Below are 17,962 nucleotides of genomic sequence, written 5' to 3' on the forward strand. Positions count from 1 at the left end.
AATAAAAATGACTTTGCTGCTTCTCCAATTCTCCCAAAACTAAAACGAAAACGGAACATTTATAGAAAACATTTACACTGTTTCATCCTTTATGAGATCTGAATTTCAATCTAATCCGAGTTCAAGAAGGGAAAATTGCATCTATTCTACTTGTCAACTGTCTGTCTTGGTGTCTTCCATATAATGTTAGCAACAGACATAGCTTATTATGCTTTTGCAATATGTATCTTGACTGTAGGTCATTTTCAAATTGGTTACTCAGTGAACACACTATGCTAATCTATACTTCAGCAAATTTAAATGTTAAAAAATAATTTTAATTAAAAAGAGACTTTTATCTGGGATATACTGGAGTACATATTTGTTGAATGTTTTGTTTGGCTTGTGCTAAACAGAATTGTGTTTTGTTGCAGGGAGATAGGATGTGGCACTTTGCTGTGTCATTGTTTTTGGTGGAACTTTATGGCAACAATCTGCTTCTGACTGCTGTCTATGGACTGGTTGTGGCAGGATCCGTATTATTGCTGGGAGCCATCATTGGTGACTGGGTGGACAGAACTCCCAGGCTTAAAGGTATGACTTAATGCATTGCACCTTTACTATTGTAGTGTATTCTTTTTGACAATTTAGCTTTTCAAAAAATTTAATTCTTTATGCATTGCATGAAATGAGATTGAATAAAGTGTAGAATAACGTGGATAATTTTAAATAGCACTGCAGCATTCTGTTATGGGAGCACTGAAATTGGAATTGATTATTCAGTCCATTGATCCTGCTCTGTTATTTGATTATAACATGCCTGAGTGGTACCATAATCTAGTTAACCATCTTTGCTTATGGGAGAAAGTGAGGACTGCAGATGTTGGAGATCAGAGCTGAAAATGTGTTGCTGGAAAAGCGCAGCAGGTCAGGCAGCATCCAAGGAGCAGGAGAATCGACGTTTCGGGCATGAGCCCTTCTTCAGGAATGAGGAAAGTGTGCCAAGCAGGCTAAGATAAAAGGTAGGGAGGAGGGGCGTTGGAAATGCAATAGGTGGAAGGAGGTTACGTTGAAGGTGATAAGGTGAGGGTGATAGGCCGGAGTGGGGGTGGGGCGGAGAGGTCAGGAAGAAGATTGCAGGTTAGGAAGGTGGTGCTGAGTTCAAGGGTTGGGACTGAGACAAGGTGGGTGGAGGGGAAATGAGGAAACTGGAGAAATCTGAGTTCATCCTAGGTGGAAGATGAGACACTCTTCCTCCAGCCGTCGTGTTGCTATGGTCTGGCGATGGAGGAATCAGAACCCCACTGGTCCTCACCAACCACCCCACCAACCTCCATATACATCGTATCATCCGTCGTCATTTCTGCCACCTCCAAACGGACCCCACTACCAGGGATATATTTCCCTCCCCTCCCCTAACAGCGGGACTCATTGTAATTTCTTCAATGAATCTTTTATAATTTAAAAATTACAATTATATTTTTATCATTACCATTTTAAAGACTTTGATTATGAAATGTGACCTCGTAATTCAACTGTTTGAACCCTGAGATCATTATGGTGAGCTATTCCTGAGATTTGACTCCCAACTCAAAACACATTGTATAGATTAGATTTTACCAAGGTTCTGGATAACTGAAGCATTACTTTTTCAGTTTTGTTTTCAAAATACCTTGAGGTAAATACCAACATTCCATTTGTCATTTTATCTACCTTTTGTAGAAGTGATTTCAATTTTTTGTTCCTGTCTACATTCTAAGTGTTTATTTCAGCCAAAAGGTGCTAACTGAGTTGCTGTATAAATAAGGTGAGCATTTTTGAAAGCTTGGATGTAATACATAATTTTAGTGCTAACTGCATTTTACTGAAACATAAACTCAGCCGGGGAAACAATTTTCTCAGTATATGTGGATTCCATGTATCCACTGCCAAAGAAGACTTGGATTGCTCTGCTGACATATAACAATTGATGGATTGCTGAGAGGTCAAGGGAGACAACATATGAGATCTTAGATCATGGAGGATGGATGAGGTCTTGAGTGAAGTGACATCTTATACCTGAATGGGGGTAAGACACCACCTCACCCTCATAGCCCTACTCTATATCCTGCAGCATCTGCTCCTGCCCTGCCTGGTCTGCTATCACTTCCCACACCAGGTGTAGATAAGGGGGACCTCTGACAAGACACCCATGATCAAGCACTCACCACTCCCCTGGTGACTCCTATGAGGTTGACTAGCTCAGTAGTTAGGACAAATGCTATTAATAAATGTTGGTAACATTGATAGAGCCTATAGGTGGCTGTTTCTAGTGCTGATTTCAATTCCTTTGTTGAAATATGACTTGTGTAAAACATGGGCTAATGTTGTGGTTCAGCTCAGAATCCAGTGTTGGTCACATTGTATATGTTTTGCTCTTAACCTGCTGTTGAAAACCACTCCCTTATGTTTCCACCATTAAGGAAATATTCTGAGTTCTCTTTCTCAGATCCAGAATAAAAGATCTCACACTTACAATACAGTTTACTTCATAATTATCACAGCTCTCATATCCCAGGGATACATTGTTAACACCTTTCACTGTATAATTCACTGGATTTGCAATGATTGTCTATTAAATGTATAAACATTTACATTGAATATTTAATTTCTAAATTTTTAAATTAATTACTAAAAACGAATGTTTTCTTTGCACTGAGATTGCCTGTTAATAATATGCTTGATAATGGCAGTTGGTTTCCTTTATTCTGATAAAACCTCGATAAAGTCTTCATATTAATCTGGGAATCTCTGACTGGAAGATTGGTATCCACCAAAAACAATTAAAACAGTCGTATGAATGTTTTACTCACAACAACTCATAGCTTGTTGTACAACATTAAAAGGAAATGTTGGAAAATATGGGGAGGAGCTATTGTTTTCATCCAGCACTAAAATGGGAAACTTGTATGTGGTAGAGGAAGCAGTAGTGTTGGCACATATAAGGGATGTGTGACAAGAAGCTTCAGGAAGTTTAAACTAAACATGTCAATACATATCACTGCTCTTTGTTCCCTGGTGCCACAAAACTGCTGAGTGTCAGTCACTGGTGCACTCTTTCTTGTTGGTACTCTTAGGTCTTTAAGATTCTATTTTGTTATTTTGCAATTTTATAAATTCACTTTCTTTAACTTCACTTCAAATTTTATTTTTTCTTCCTCACTTTTTTAGTCACTTTTTTGCTCTTTTCATCTTTGTGTTTCTCTTTTTCAATCTTTCTTTCTGTTTATCTCTCCAGTTTGGCATTTGGTTTAGTCATCATGGGAATTAATCTTTTTCTGTGCATTATAGATCATTCTTGCACTGGATGTGCATTATTGTGCAGTAATTCTGTGTTTACAAACAGTCAGTGCATTTTTATTCTTATTGCCTAAACTCCCAAGAAGTTTAGTTATGTTAATAGACACAGCATTCTTGTTACTTTGGAATTTGCTAAACAATAGTTAAAAGAAGATATACAAATCTGCCTCTAATATTTGCCTTTCAGCCCACATTGCATGATTTTTACTAGCTTTAAAGGTATCTTTAAGTAAAAAGTCACCATATCGTTATGAATGAATAATAAAGCAAAATGGGTGTATTTTAGATAAGTATTCATATGAGAATGTAATAAAGTTATAAAATGAATAACAAAGTAACATTGGTAGTGAACGGTCAAAGGAAAAAATTCCGTACAACCCTAAGGTCAAAGTTAAAAATCACACAACACCAGGTTATTGTCCAACAGGTTTAATTGGAAGCACAAACTTTCAGAGCACTGCTCCTTCATCAGGTAGTTGTGGAGTACATAATTGTAAAACACAGAATTTATAACAAAGGTTTACAGTGTGATGTAACTGAAATTATACATTGAAAAATACATTGATTGCTTGTTAAGTCTCTCATCTGTTAGAATGACCATGTTAGTTTCACTTCTTTCATATGTAAATGACAAAACTTTTTTAAAAAGTTACATTCTCAGGTTAACTTTAACAATTGGTGTCAGCCCAGATAATGTGTTAAGGGGTTAGCCCCCTGTGTTCTCTGTCTGTGCCATATGTCTAGACTGATTCTAATCTAAAGAATGAATTAACAGAATCTTACATGGATTCATGCAGTTATTGAGCAAAGTACAATATAACTCTGCAAGTACAAATTCACCCCATAAACGTATTTGTCAATGCGTGCATATGGGTGTGTGTGTGTGTGTATATGTGCGGCAGCGGGGGTGGAGGGTTGGGGTGGTGGGGATGTTGTGAGTGTCTGTGAGAGAAAGTGTGTGTCTGTTTGTAAAGGGATCTAAGTCTGTGAGAGGGTGCATGCCTGAGTGTGGGAGTGTGTGTGTCTGTAGGAGTCTGTGTGTTTGACTGTGTATAGGAGTATCTGTGTTTGTTTATAGGAATGCCTGTGTTTGTGTGTATAGGAGTGTCTGTGTGTGTGTGTGTGTGTGTAGGAGTGCCTGTGTGTGTGTATAGTGCAATGGTGGTCACCTGTAATGTGACATGAATCCAAGGTCCCAGTTGAGGCCCTCCCTATGGGTACCGAACTTAGCTATCAGCCTCTGCTCGGCCACTTTTCACTGCTGCCTGTCCCGAAGTCTGCCTTGGAGGATGGTCACCTGGAAGTCTGAGGTCGAATGTCCTGGACCGCTGAAGTATTCTCCAACTGGGAGGGACACTCCTGTCTGTTGATTGTTGTATGGTGCCCACTGATCCATTGGTGTAGCCTCTGCTCGGTTCACCAATGTACCATGCCTCAGGGCATCCTTGCCTGCAGTGAATGAGATAGACAACTTGGCTGAGTCACTTGAGTACCTGCCACGTACATGGTGGGACGTGTCCCCACACGTATTGGTGGTATCCATGTCCACACCCTGACACGTGTTGTAGTATTAATAAACCATTACGTGTGGGGATACCTTCCACCATGTACGTGGCAGGTAGTCAAGTGACTCAGCCAACTGAGCAGAGGCTATGGCAGCGGATGAACGGGCACCGCACAACAATCAAAAGACAGGAGTGTCCCTCCCAGTTGGAGAACACTTCAGCGGTCCAGGACATTCGACCTCGGACCTTCAGGTGACCATCCTCCAAGGCAGACTTCGGGACAGGCAGCAGCGAAAAGTGGCCGAGCAGAGGCTAATAGCTAAGTTTGGTACCCATAGGGAGGGCCTCAATCGGGACCTTGGGTTCATGTCACATTACAGGTGACCACCATTGCACTACACACACACACACACAGGCACTCCTATACACACACATATACACACACAGACACTTCTGTATGCAGACACACACACTCCCACACTCAGACATGCACCCTCTCACAGACTTAGACCCCTTTACACTCACTCATACAAATATGCACTCACACACACAAATACACACTCTCTCTCTCAGACACTTACAACAACCCCCCTCCCCCCCACACACACACACACACGCCCAGATGAACACATTGACAAATACGTTTGTGGGGTGAATTTGTCCTTGCAGAGTTATATTGTACTTTGCTCAAAATCTGCATGAATCCATGTAAGATTCTGTTAATTCATTTTTAAGATTAGAATCAGTCTAAACATTATGGCACAGACAGCAGCATATACAGGTGGCTACCAGCATCAACACATTATCTGCGCTGACACCAATTGTTAAAGTTAACCTGAGAATGTAACTTTTTAAAAAAGTTTTGTCATTTACATATGAAAGAAGTGAAACTAACATGGTCATTCTAACAGATGAGAGACTTAACAAGGAATCAATGTGCTTTTCAATGTATAAGTTCAGTTAAATCACACTGTAAACTTTTGTTATAAATTCTGTGTCTTACAATTGTGTACTCCACAACCATTGATGAAAGAGCAGTGCTCTGAAAGCTAGTGCTTCCAATTAAACCTGTTGGATCATAAACTGGTGTTGTGTGATTTTTAACCTTTTACACCAGTATCTCCAAATCACCCTAAGATCACCTTGATTTGGTGGCAGGGTATTTTGGCCAAAATATAAAGTGTAAGTAAAGAAAAATCCTTTCAATTTCCTGGAACCAAATATGTATGCAAGGAACAGCATTAACTTGGTGTTGTCAAGGATTGTAAGAGTTCCAATAAAATTCAAGCACTTCTGACATATTCATTTAAGAAAGACATGCCAACTACATTTGTCAACTGAATAGTCAGCTTGTGGCAGATTAGTGAGTTAGCCAGAGCAAAGATGTCTTATTTTGATCTAAAAATTAGTGTGTGGGGGGAGAGATTGACAGGGGCTTTCAAATGTTGAGACATTCCTAAAGTACTGGAAGCCACCATTTGCATTCCTCTGGCCATTACATTAACCACCAAAAAAAAACGCTGGTGCACATGAACGGATAATTTTGTCCCTTAATAAACAGCTGTAACAACTATGAAATAATTAATTGTGTGAATGCATTTTGCACAAAATGTTCATATTGTCTATTTCTTAAGGAAATAACAGGTTTCCCTGTTGAAGAACGAAGACAAATTGATTGGATGGCTTCTTAGAAATAAATTTATCCTTTAAAAAACATGGTCAATGCAAACTGCTACAAAACTGCATACAGTAAAGCACATTCAAGATGTAAGAATAACAGCAGATGGTCATTATGTGAGCTCAAACACTGATCTAGTGTCTTAGCTATAGCAAGAGTCCTCTAAAGCCTGCCCCTGAGAGAGCAGGCAGAATATTAATGGTGTACTGGATTCTGTAGAGAATTGGCATAACAAGAGGCTAAGACTTGTTTGAGGACAGTGAACAGAAGGAGAACTGGCACAGGAGTTGGAGGGGGAGCTGGGAAGGTGATTAAGTCTTGCCATTTTATAATGAGAAATTATTTTCCAGATGTCTGGAAAATTTGTCAATTGCACTTTTTTTACACAAATAAACATTCAACTGAATAGTGGCATTCTGGCTGAGTAATAGAAAAATCACCACTTAGTCAAACTTTTACAGGTTTTAAGTTCCACTCTAGGACCCAAGCATATAACCTCAGCTGAAACTTCAGTGCATTATTGAAGAATCCTACATTATCAAAGGTGCCATTTTTTGAAAGTGGCTTTAAACAGATTGCTTTCTGCTTGTTTAGATGAGTAAAGAGGTTATGTGACACCTTTTTTGAAGAGAATAGAGCCTTCCTCTGGTGTCTTGGCCAATATTCATTCATAACTAATTCCATTAAAATGGGTTAACTGATTATTTACTATTGTTGTATAGGTACCATACTGTGAGCAATTTTTAAATCAACTAATGAATATTTCTGCAGAGAAGGTGGCCACGTCAGTAATTATGCCTGCGCCAATTTTTTTGGTAGAGGTGGCCAATTAGTTTCATTCATTTCTCCCCATTGCATTTTTTTAATCTTCAAGTGTTTATCCATTTTCCATTTAAATAATACTTTTAAAACCTTTACCACTACCCATAAGGGCACAGTATTTTGGATCACAATAGCTGGCAGTGCAATTGCGTTTTTTTTTCTCATGTTGCATCTGGTTTGTTTGTCAATTTCTTTAAATTATGTCTTCTGGCTACCAACTCTCTGCCATTTACAATTTCTCCTCATTAACTCTATCAAACCCACCATGATATTGAACTTTAAAATCTCCACTTTAATTTCTCTGGAAGAGGAACAACCATAGTTTCCCTAGTCTGCCCAAACAATTGAAATCATGTGTCCCTTCTGTAATTCTAATAAACTTCTGTAAGGCTTGCCAATCCCCATAAAGTGTAATGCCTAGAATGGGGGTCTAAGCTGTTCTTTCTGAATTTCCTGTACCACTTAATTTGTTTCCTCTTCCATGCCTCTACTTGTAAAGCCAAGAATCTTGTATACCTTTTTTAAAAAACATCTTCTATGTCTTGTCTACAAATCAGCACTTACTGCATAACTTTGGCTGTTTAATGCAAGCTTTTCTTCCATGAAGAGATGAACAGTGAAAGTAAATATAATGTATGTTTTCAAATGACACATTTTGGTTTATGCATTCCTGGCTAGGTGCCCACTACTATCTCTGTAAACCATCCAAAACTTCACTGTCCATGTCTTAACTTGCAACAAGTCCCATTCACACATCACCCCCTGCACTCACTGTATGAAGTTATCTCCTTGTCATGCAACGTCTTGTTTTTAAAAGTCCTATCCTTATTTTTAAATCTTTCTGTGGCCCCTCACTATCTTTGTAATTTTCTTCAAACCTCCCACATTATCTGTCCTTCTCTACTTCTGACTTCTGGAGAATCCCAATTTATTGGTGGTTTGTTTAAAATTGCCTGGCATTTAAGATCTGGAAGTCCATCCTCACATCTCTTTGCTTTTCTACCTTGCTTTCCTCCTTAAAGCACTCTCAAAATTATTTGACTAAGTGCTTTGGTCATCTGACCTAATATTTCCATGTGTGGTTCATTATCATACTTTGTTTGTAAGGCTACCGTGAAGATTCTTGAAATGTTTCATTTCATTAAAGGCGCTATATAAGCATAAGTTGTCATTGTTGCAGTACTGAAGATAGTAATAAAAATGTAGTGCACATTTATTGTTACATGTTGCTGCATCTTTCTGTTATGACTTTGTGAACTGTAGTATTTCTACTTCACTGTTTCTGAATTTGGAAGAAGTAGAGATTTAAATTTCCTGGCAGTCTTGATGTAGAGACACTCTCCATATCGCAACTCAACCTTTGAGTTCAGACTCTTACTGAATATATTGTACGGGTGCTGTCAAGATAATGTTTATAGAGGTTTATGATCCAACAAGGATTTCTCTGGGCATGGGGATTTACATTAATATATCCCACTGTTGTTCACAGTCCAAGAAATAGATGAGAGAAATGGAGAAGTGACTCAGCAGGACTATAGCTAAGTTTTTGGTGTTGCTCTGTGGGCAGCAATCTGGCCTTCCAATTAATGCACTGATCTAAAGTCACACTCTAGAGACATCAGAGCAGAGGCTAATACTATACTGCTGTGGGGTGCTACACTGTTGTGGTATTTTCTTATGGATAAGATGTTAAAATGAGGCTTCATGTGTTCTTTCTGATTGATATAAAAGATTCCATGGAACTATTTTGAAGAAGAGGGTGTGGGTAATCATCTGTGTTCTGATCAGTATTTATCTTTCAAGCAACATCACGAAAATCAATGATCTGATGATTGCCACATTGCGATTTGTAAAACCTTGCTGTGTGAAGAGTGACTGTAGTGTTTCTTCAAATACATTAGTATACTTAAGTGTGCTGGAAGCGCATTGTGTATGAAAAACAAGAGTAAAGGGCTTAAATTCCATTTAATTACTGCATTTTAAGAGTTCTTTAGTTCTTATGTTTCTTTATTACATCCTTGTTTCACCATTGCTTTCTCTTTCCAAAATGTTTCCCACTCATGGGGTGGAATCTTGTTTTATTTTAAACTAAATGTGAAGGTGGACTTAAAAGTGGGAGGTATGTCTGCTCAGGAGCAGGTGGAGCTTCCTAATAGCTTTCATCCATCTCAGCTTATTACATACGCATTCACAGGTAAAACACCAAATTTTACGGCCAGACAGGAAGTTCTGCCCCACACTGGGACCCTTCTAGTTCCAACTTCTGGTTGACATATTTGGAAGGCAACTGAACAGTATTTCAGTGCTGGAGATGTCAGACACTAGGCAAAAGGCATGCTATGCTTGCTTCAGTAATGCCTCCTGAAGGCAGTCCAAAAGAAAAGGAAGTTTCTTTTTTCCCTTAGAGGTGGCAATAAGAGACCACCCCAACTGACATAGGCAGCCTGGGAAAGAGGTGGCTATGGAGGTTAGACCTCGTGACTCAAGGGAGCCTGAGGGCTCCAGTGCCACAAGAGGATGAATGATTTGCTGTGTTCTGTCAGGATATGTCCCACCGTATACTCAATGTTTCGTGGCCCTATGAATATGGGTTGGCATTGTAAGGTTGCCACTACAAAGGACTGTCACAAAGAAGACTGGGTGCCAGACAACTCCATTAGATGTCTCATGTGCATCAATGTCAGTCACTTTATTGAAACCACCAATGTAGCATTACTTTCACCACTGGGTATTGCATCTCACACATCTAGCAGGGTACACACTTCAATATAAAAGGAGTGACCTGACACAGCAGTTCATGCACCATCCCATCATTAACGTTTTTCACAACTAGGAGAATGAAGGCATTACTTTCCATCAAAAGCTGCATGGGGCTAGGAAACAACCACAAATGGCCTTGAGATGAATAGCTCACAGGTTTCTCAAGGACACACATGATATCATACTTTATTGTTTTTTTATCAATGTAGCTCGTTGACAACATTGAGCCATATTTAAGAAGAACCTTCTAATGTTTAACTTTCCCCAACCACATTCTTCTCTCTGATAGTGCACAAACCAAACCAAATTTCTGGGAATTTACATCCCAATCTATATCAAAGCAGCCATGGTGGTGTTTTACACAGGCATGTCTCTTACTACTTTTCACTCCTGCAGGAGGAAAATAAGCACAGTAAAGATGATCAAGCCCAAACAATGATGGATTGCTTAACATAAGACTCCTGTCCTCCTGCGAGGAGCAGACCACTGAGCCTGCAGGAGATGAAGGGAAACGTGCCTGTGCTGGCAGCTTTGAATATCTATAGCTGTCAAATGGAAAAGCGCCCAATCTGCTACTCCCACATACACAATGAGTGCCTCATGTCTTAATGAAGACTTGGTTAAGGATGATGGCTTGAGTCACTGACAAATCTTTGAGATTTTCTTAGCTTCCTCTGGATCCCTCTTCCAAGCCAGGTCAAAATAACAAAGAACCCGAGCCTCCGGCCCATCTCTACCAATCGATTAAATCACATCTCAGAGGAGTAAGAGTTCCAGTCCTCCGAGAATGCACAGCCAAGACCTTCCTCTCCACCCTCCACCAGCACAGTGACATAGATAAAGTAACTAGACCAGGTTTTGGGTCCCGTTCTAGTGGGTACAGCTAGGGGAAGAAGAAACGGCTGAGGTCTCCCTCACATCTGGAGGACTTCTGATGAACAAGCCACTGCTGATCCCAGGATAGATGATGAGTCTTTGGACATGACCATTAATGAATAAATGGAGATGCAGCAGCAGTAGTGGAATATTTGGCAGAAGTGCCAGAGATCATGTGCAGTTTGGAGCATAGTGCATCACCGAGTGTGACATTGACAGAGTGAGAAATCCCTTCCTGTCAGGATTCAGGCCATGGAGTGCTGAGCAGCATATATGTGTTTTGTATATGGTCCCTTGTTTTGTGTTTGTGAGACCCCACTAAGGGCTGTAACTCAGAGTTTGGGCAACTTGGTTCTGAGGGTCCAAGGTGAACTGGATAAACTGTATTGTTATGCTGTAGAGGGCATCAGTGAACTCACAACTGCACTTGGGGGCCGCTGAGTGGGAGATGCTAGACACGCCATGAGCTGAGATTTGAAAAGAGCCTATGGCGAGGATGTTCAGTGATGTGTGACCTTCAGAATCACAGGTGGAACACACTCTATATCCTCATTTTCTGAGAGCACTGCACTTATCCCTCCATCATTATAGAAGGCCTTCTCTTACCTTGGTAATCCATCTGTGTTTCTTTCATTTTCCCCTGTGACTACTGTTCCTTTCACTATCACCCATGGTACTCCTGCTCTTCCCTTGATATATGACTCCTCCAGATCCAATCCACAGTGGTTAGCACTGCTGCCTCACAGCGCCTGAGACCCGGGTTCAATTCCCGCCTCAGGCGACTGACTGTGTGGAGTTTGCACATTCTCCCCGTGTCTGCGTGGGTTTCCTCCGGGTGCTCCGGTTTCCTCCCACAGTCCAAAAATGTGCAGGTCAGGTGAATTGGCCATGCTAAATTGCCCGTAGTGTTAGGTAAGGGGTAAATGTAGGGGCATGGGTGAGTTGCGCTTCGGCGGGTCGGTGTGGACTTGTTGGGCCGAAGGGCCTGTTTCCACACTGTAATCTAATCTAATCAATCCCAGTCTTACCCTTACACTATGCTTTGTTCAATTCACCTGCTTGTTCTCCCTCTCCAGTGCACCATTATAGCTGGTTATATTTCTGACACTAAATTTGCAGCTCCCACCCTTTCTTGCTCACCAGGATCATTGTGACTGTTCCTTCTGCATCCCAGTTTCCCCCTTACATTCCTCAGGATCCTTTCAGTGCAACAGACTGCCATCCCCTTTAAGTTCCATTCCTTATTGCTCCATTCGAGCAAAGCCACTTTTTTCTGAATTTTTTCAGTTTGACCCCAATTACGTTTGCTAGTGTGAGCCAGTGTGGTTGCCTCACTTGGGAAGGCTTGTTGACCCAATTAGACTACACCCCTTACGCTGTGAGCATTTGTGCAAAGAAATGTCTAGTTTTAAAGAAATGACTCTTTTCATGCTATCGTCATTAATTATGCAGCTAGGCACTGGAGTACCTTTCTTTGGGAATTGTGTGGCCTGAGTGGTGGAAGGGTTCCCCCTCTGCTGAGACCTTCAGGAATTTGCACCACTGGCATCATTGTTAAGAACCAGCTCCACTTCCCTTCAGACAGCTCAAGACAGAAAGAAGACTTTATGCTGTGGTTCTCGAGCTTATGCGTTCACAAAAACAGCCCAAAAGGAAGGAACATTTGCTCCTCACTTTACAGACCAGGACCTGAAGGCTGTCCTTTTTCCTGTGGACCACCACAGAAGACCACATCACCAGAAACAACCAGCTTGGACACAAATTGTAGCCAGGCTTAGTGCTCTGTCCGAGGTGAATTAGAACATCTAGCAGGGCAAGAAGATGGTCACTGACGTTTTGCACTCTGCATGGGTACATGCCACTACTATGGCTCTGCTACTTCTCAAGTGAAAAGCTACCACTCATTCTAACTCTGCTACTACACTTCACCTGACTCCAAGTCTCATTGAGTCCAATTCTGACTACTGCATGCATCATATTCATTTATTGGCTGTCATCCACCTCATCCTCTCAACTACCAATATTCCCCTCCCACTGTACTAAAAAACAATGTAATCCACCGACTCCAGTCTGTAACTGAATACTAGTGACCCAGTGCAGTAGGAAAGCAATGTGAAGTATATGGAGACTGGCAGCCTTTCAATCAGTGCAAAGTGAGTGACCATTACCAAAGCAAGCTAAGAAACCTAAGATGGATACTGTGTAGATGCATGAGATGCATGTGTGTCTCTTCTTGAAAAGTGACCTATCAGAAGCATGTAAGTCACCATTCCAGGCTTCGGGGAAAATCACAAAACATTTTCTCTAAAGTCAAAGTACTGATTTTTTTTCACTCCTTTCACATTTTGCCACCATTCACACTATTACACAGTAGAGAGGAGAACATTCACTCTAGATCGTGATCCCTATTCACAATTAAAAAGCAACTTGCATATTAAAATGCAATATGATGGACATGTCAATCCCCAAGATCTACCATTTGACTAAACTGATCGTAACAATATGTGGCAATTTAAAAGGTTGGATTATACATTTGAATTTACTGAAGTCACAACTAAAATACATATATGACCAATACTTTCAGTACAACTCACATGTTAATAAGTTTTTTTGATACCAACATATAATCAAAATATTACTTCTTAACAAGAAATATTGAAAAGAACAATTTCCTCCTCATTCTCTCATACTTTCAGTTGAACTATCTGACTTTTTTTTTGCAATCTGTGTATCACCTTCCAATTGCATTGCTTGACTGTACTCTCCCCAACATCCTTTAAAATGTCAGTCTGAATTTTGACTTTGACTATAAATTCCTCTTAATCGTAGGGACTATGGCATTGATTGATTTGCCTTCATTGAAGATCCTGGGTCATTTTACTGAACTGGTAGATTCTGTGACACCAGCAAACTTCCAGTTTCTTTATGACTTCTGCTTTCTTTTTGACTTTTACTTTGAGCGGGATAAGGAATTTGAATGATACAAGGCGAATCAAGACCTCCTGTCATTAATTTCCTCTTTCAAGCAAATAATCTACATGACGCAGACTGAGTCTATTTGCAGTCTTCACTTGATATCTGTATGCACATCAACATTTAATGACATACTTCTCCTTGACACTTCAGTTACTTTGCACCATGACCTTTTGACCAGTGCTGAACTTCCTAAGTTTCATGGCTTGTGTGTCATGACTTACTTTGTCTTGATTCCCTATTGATATCAAACAAACTAAGCCTTGCTTAGAAGTATGTTTAAACGCTAGGTGAGCCCCATGTTGTGAACTGTGGTGTTATTCTGTAGGAAATTGCCTAACCGGTGACCTAGTGAATAAAGTTCTTCACAATCCGCACACTTTTTACTGGAGCACCCATTTGATGCTCGGTGGTATGTTGATATTTGAGGTAGTTTCACTGCATTCTTACTCCAAGATATTTCAAGCACTTCTGACGTAATCTAGGGACCATTATTTTACACCAACAGCTCCAAAAACCTATTAATTGCAAATCAACTTCTCAAAGCCTCAACAATATGGCACATGTGTTATTGAACAAAAATTCAACATATATCCGCTTGATATAGCTATTAACCAAATCGAGGTAGTCATACTTTTCCACATCAAAGAAATCAATATCTATGTCATGTTCTTTCTGTATTTGACACTGGAGTGAAACAAATCTTTGTTTGGCTTTCTGTCATTTTGAGATACACTTCACAAATTTCCCCAACTCTTCTGTGTCTTTATGCACCTTTGGATACCAAAAAATAGATTTCTGCTCCTCCTTTGATATGGGTTATCTTTGTGTGCTTTTGATGAACTTTGTCTAACATCTTTTTCAAAATCTTGGTGGGATGCTGATATTTTTAATTGCATAGAAGACAGCCTTGGTCTACACTGAGTTCATTCCTTTGTGTGAGAAACCTCTGCAGTATTTCATAATCACATTTCTTAGGCCAGTCATTTACTACATAATGAACTCTGCAGAGAACAGAACCTGATGACTTTCTTCTTCACTTATCAATCTAGCAGACACTGGGATGTCATTTGTGTATATAAACTACTTCACAGGAAACTTGATGGCTGGAAGTTAATTAGTCTTCATAGGAAATCTTGAAAGACTGTTTGTTTCTGCATAATCTGCTTAGAGTATTCAATACCTGTAACAAGGTCAGCCAGGTGGATCTCATAGAACATGAGTTCCCTAATTGGGCCTGTTAATCTGGTCCAGTAAGGCAGCCCTGGCTGACAGATGAGAACAGGAGTATCAGATATCTGGTTCAGTCTCAGCACTGACTCTGAAGGAGCTGGATCAGTGTTAAGGATATTCCAAGTTCTATTATTGAAGGCTGAAGAGCCTGTACTGCTGTGATGTTCCATGTTCTAAGTGTAAATAAAGGGTGGCTAGGAAACAGGAGACCAGCCCCTGTGGCGTTATTTCAATATCATACAGACAGACCTTCAAAATCAATGTCCACATCTAAAGCTGTACTGCCAGGGATTGTGTGCCCTTCTCTGAAACAAATATAGGCTGTCATTTAACGAGGTGAACTTCCTATGATGCAAGGATTTATGGAACATACTATAACCATACATGATTAATTGAGCCTCTTTTTCAACGTTGTTAAAGTACATGAGGAAATGTTCTAGATTTCTCCACACCATCCTCCATTATGTGAGATGCTCTGGAACACTGTGGGAGGAGTAAACACCCCAAATAGGAACCTTTCAAACAGGTATAACCCTTTTGTATGAATAGTAAAACATTCTTTGCTTTTCTCAGTTAATTCTAATTATAGATATGCATTTGACGAAATATATTATACTGACTGCATTTCCAGTGGCTAAATTAGGAAATAAATCTTCATTAGTAGGCAGTCGATAAACTATAATTCTCAATCACCTTATTTACTGTTTGCTTACAATATTCACAAATTTGAATGCATTCATCTACTTTATAAATATCACAATGGATAGGGTCCATTCACTGCTCTTAACCTTTTTAATTGTTCCCTAATTTTTTTAGTTTATTCAGCTCTTTACCCATTGCTTCTAACTGTGTAGAAGGCACTGGTCTGGCCTTGAAAATTGTCAAGAGTAAATTGTCCTTTGTTTTGACTTTGGTCTTGTGATGCTTAGTTTTATTGCTCGCTGCTCTTTTAGCACTTCTACAATGACAGGTGGATTCTTTCAATCGTTGCTTTAAATACAGTCAGTTCTTCAACAATGTGATGGTTCCATTCTTGTGCAACCCTGCTTTATAAAAAAATGCGCTTTAGAAACGGCACTTAAAGTGTGATCGTGTTACAGCCAATACACATTTTAAACGTTTGTACTTTAGAAACAACGTTCCCAATTCATCAATTGCGTTACAGCAGAATGACCTGTAATTTGACCCAGCTTTACCTTATCTTCTGAAGCCAATTCCTTTGTTCCCAGGGAGGATTTGTTCCCACGATTAAGTAGTGGGAAGTATTCTAACACTGGGTCACTTTGATTGGAATGACTAGTCATTTTCACAAGAGCTTTGCATGTGGCTTCTTGTATTCACCTTCCAAAGTAAGAGATACTGCTGAAGATAACCAGTTCTGATTCTTCAACTTCCATTTCAAATATGTGTTGAAGTTTATCTTCAGCTCTATTGCTCTCCTCTTCCATGAGTTGTTTGTGCTCCGTCACTGAGCTCAAATTTTGATTTTCCTGCTTGATAACATCATCTTCAGATCCACTGTTGATCACATGCACCTTCAGGGATTTCCAGTCTCCTGATCTAGTTTAGATCTATTGCAATCTCAACCTAGTGAAACACTGTGACCTGAGGAGCATTACTGTTTCACCTACTCCTGCATGCAGTCTGAATATATCTGACTTACTGCAAAGTTAAAAATCACACAACACCAGGTTATAATCCAACAGGTTTAATTGGAAGCACACTAGCTTTCGGAGCGTTGCTCCTTCATCAGGTGGTAGTGGAGGGCTCAATCCTAACACACAGAATTTATAGCAAAAATTTACAGTGTGATATAACTGAAATTATACATTGAAACATTGATTGTCTGTTAAGCCTTTCATCTCTTAGAATACCATGATAGTTTCACTTCTTTCATCTGTAAATCACAAATCGTGACTTACTGCAGGCTTTGAAAGCAAACAGTGGCATTTTAAAGGTTGGCGACTACCATGGAAATAGTAAAATTTAGATTTCTGATTCTGAGACTGCAACTTTCGCTTTTGAGGCCTGGATCTTATAGAAATCTGGTGGACCTCTTTTGCTGGATCAAGAAAAGAACTCCCTTGGAATTTAGCGCTCTCTCTTTCTGCCATTTCCATAACGGTGGCCTCATTGCAGGCGTCCTTCGATGTCAGCGTTTTATAGTTCCTCAAATTCTTGACTTTGATTTTAACGTTCCTTAGGCCACCTACAAACCTATCTTCAAGGTTGATTTCAGTGATGTGAGAGTTTCTTTGAGTGAAAGACATAATTTGCAACACGGTCACTTACTAACACTCAGTGCAAACCTCATGCTTAGTCATGCCATAATATGGTCCAGCACCTCGTTAACTTCAGATTGGTCCATACTGTTCGGAGTTTCACAGGCAATTTTGGATATTTGCCACCTCAAGTTAATTAGCCCAATCACAATGGAAATATCTAGTTAATCCTAATGTCCTATTTCACTGACTTCAACCTATTATGTAACTATAATTCACAATTAAACCAATTTTCCCCATTAGGGTTGAATCCTAATTGCTTCTAAATATGTCTCCAGTGCTTTTCCTTAAAAAAATGCTGACTGTGTTGCCTCACTGTGTACTAGATTATCATGTGCACAGGATTAGTCTTCCAACTTGCTCAAACATCCTCAAAACCAACTTTAACAAGACAAAAATAGGATGCAATGTTTTTCAGTCATGACCTTCTTAGCTGAGTATAGGAGTTGGGAGGTCATGTAGCAGCTGCACAGGACATTGGTTAAGCCCCTTTCGGAGATTTTGTCTCCCTGCTA

General features: G+C 39.9%; 1 protein-coding gene across 1 annotated transcript in view; it reads left to right on the forward strand.

Moving 5' to 3' along the window:
* The window catches only part of slc40a1 (solute carrier family 40 member 1), a 57,983-nt gene that overhangs the window by 6,897 nt on the left and 33,124 nt on the right, over positions 1-17,962 (forward strand). Inside the window, exon 3 of the mRNA XM_072579020.1 lies at positions 414-573. Coding sequence (XP_072435121.1) covers positions 414-573 — 160 coding nt within the window. The remainder of the gene's footprint in view (positions 1-413; positions 574-17,962) is intronic.

This window comes from Chiloscyllium punctatum, chromosome 10 (assembly GCF_047496795.1).
Source record: "Chiloscyllium punctatum isolate Juve2018m chromosome 10, sChiPun1.3, whole genome shotgun sequence".
In the NCBI taxonomy this organism is placed as follows: domain Eukaryota; kingdom Metazoa; phylum Chordata; class Chondrichthyes; order Orectolobiformes; family Hemiscylliidae; genus Chiloscyllium; species Chiloscyllium punctatum.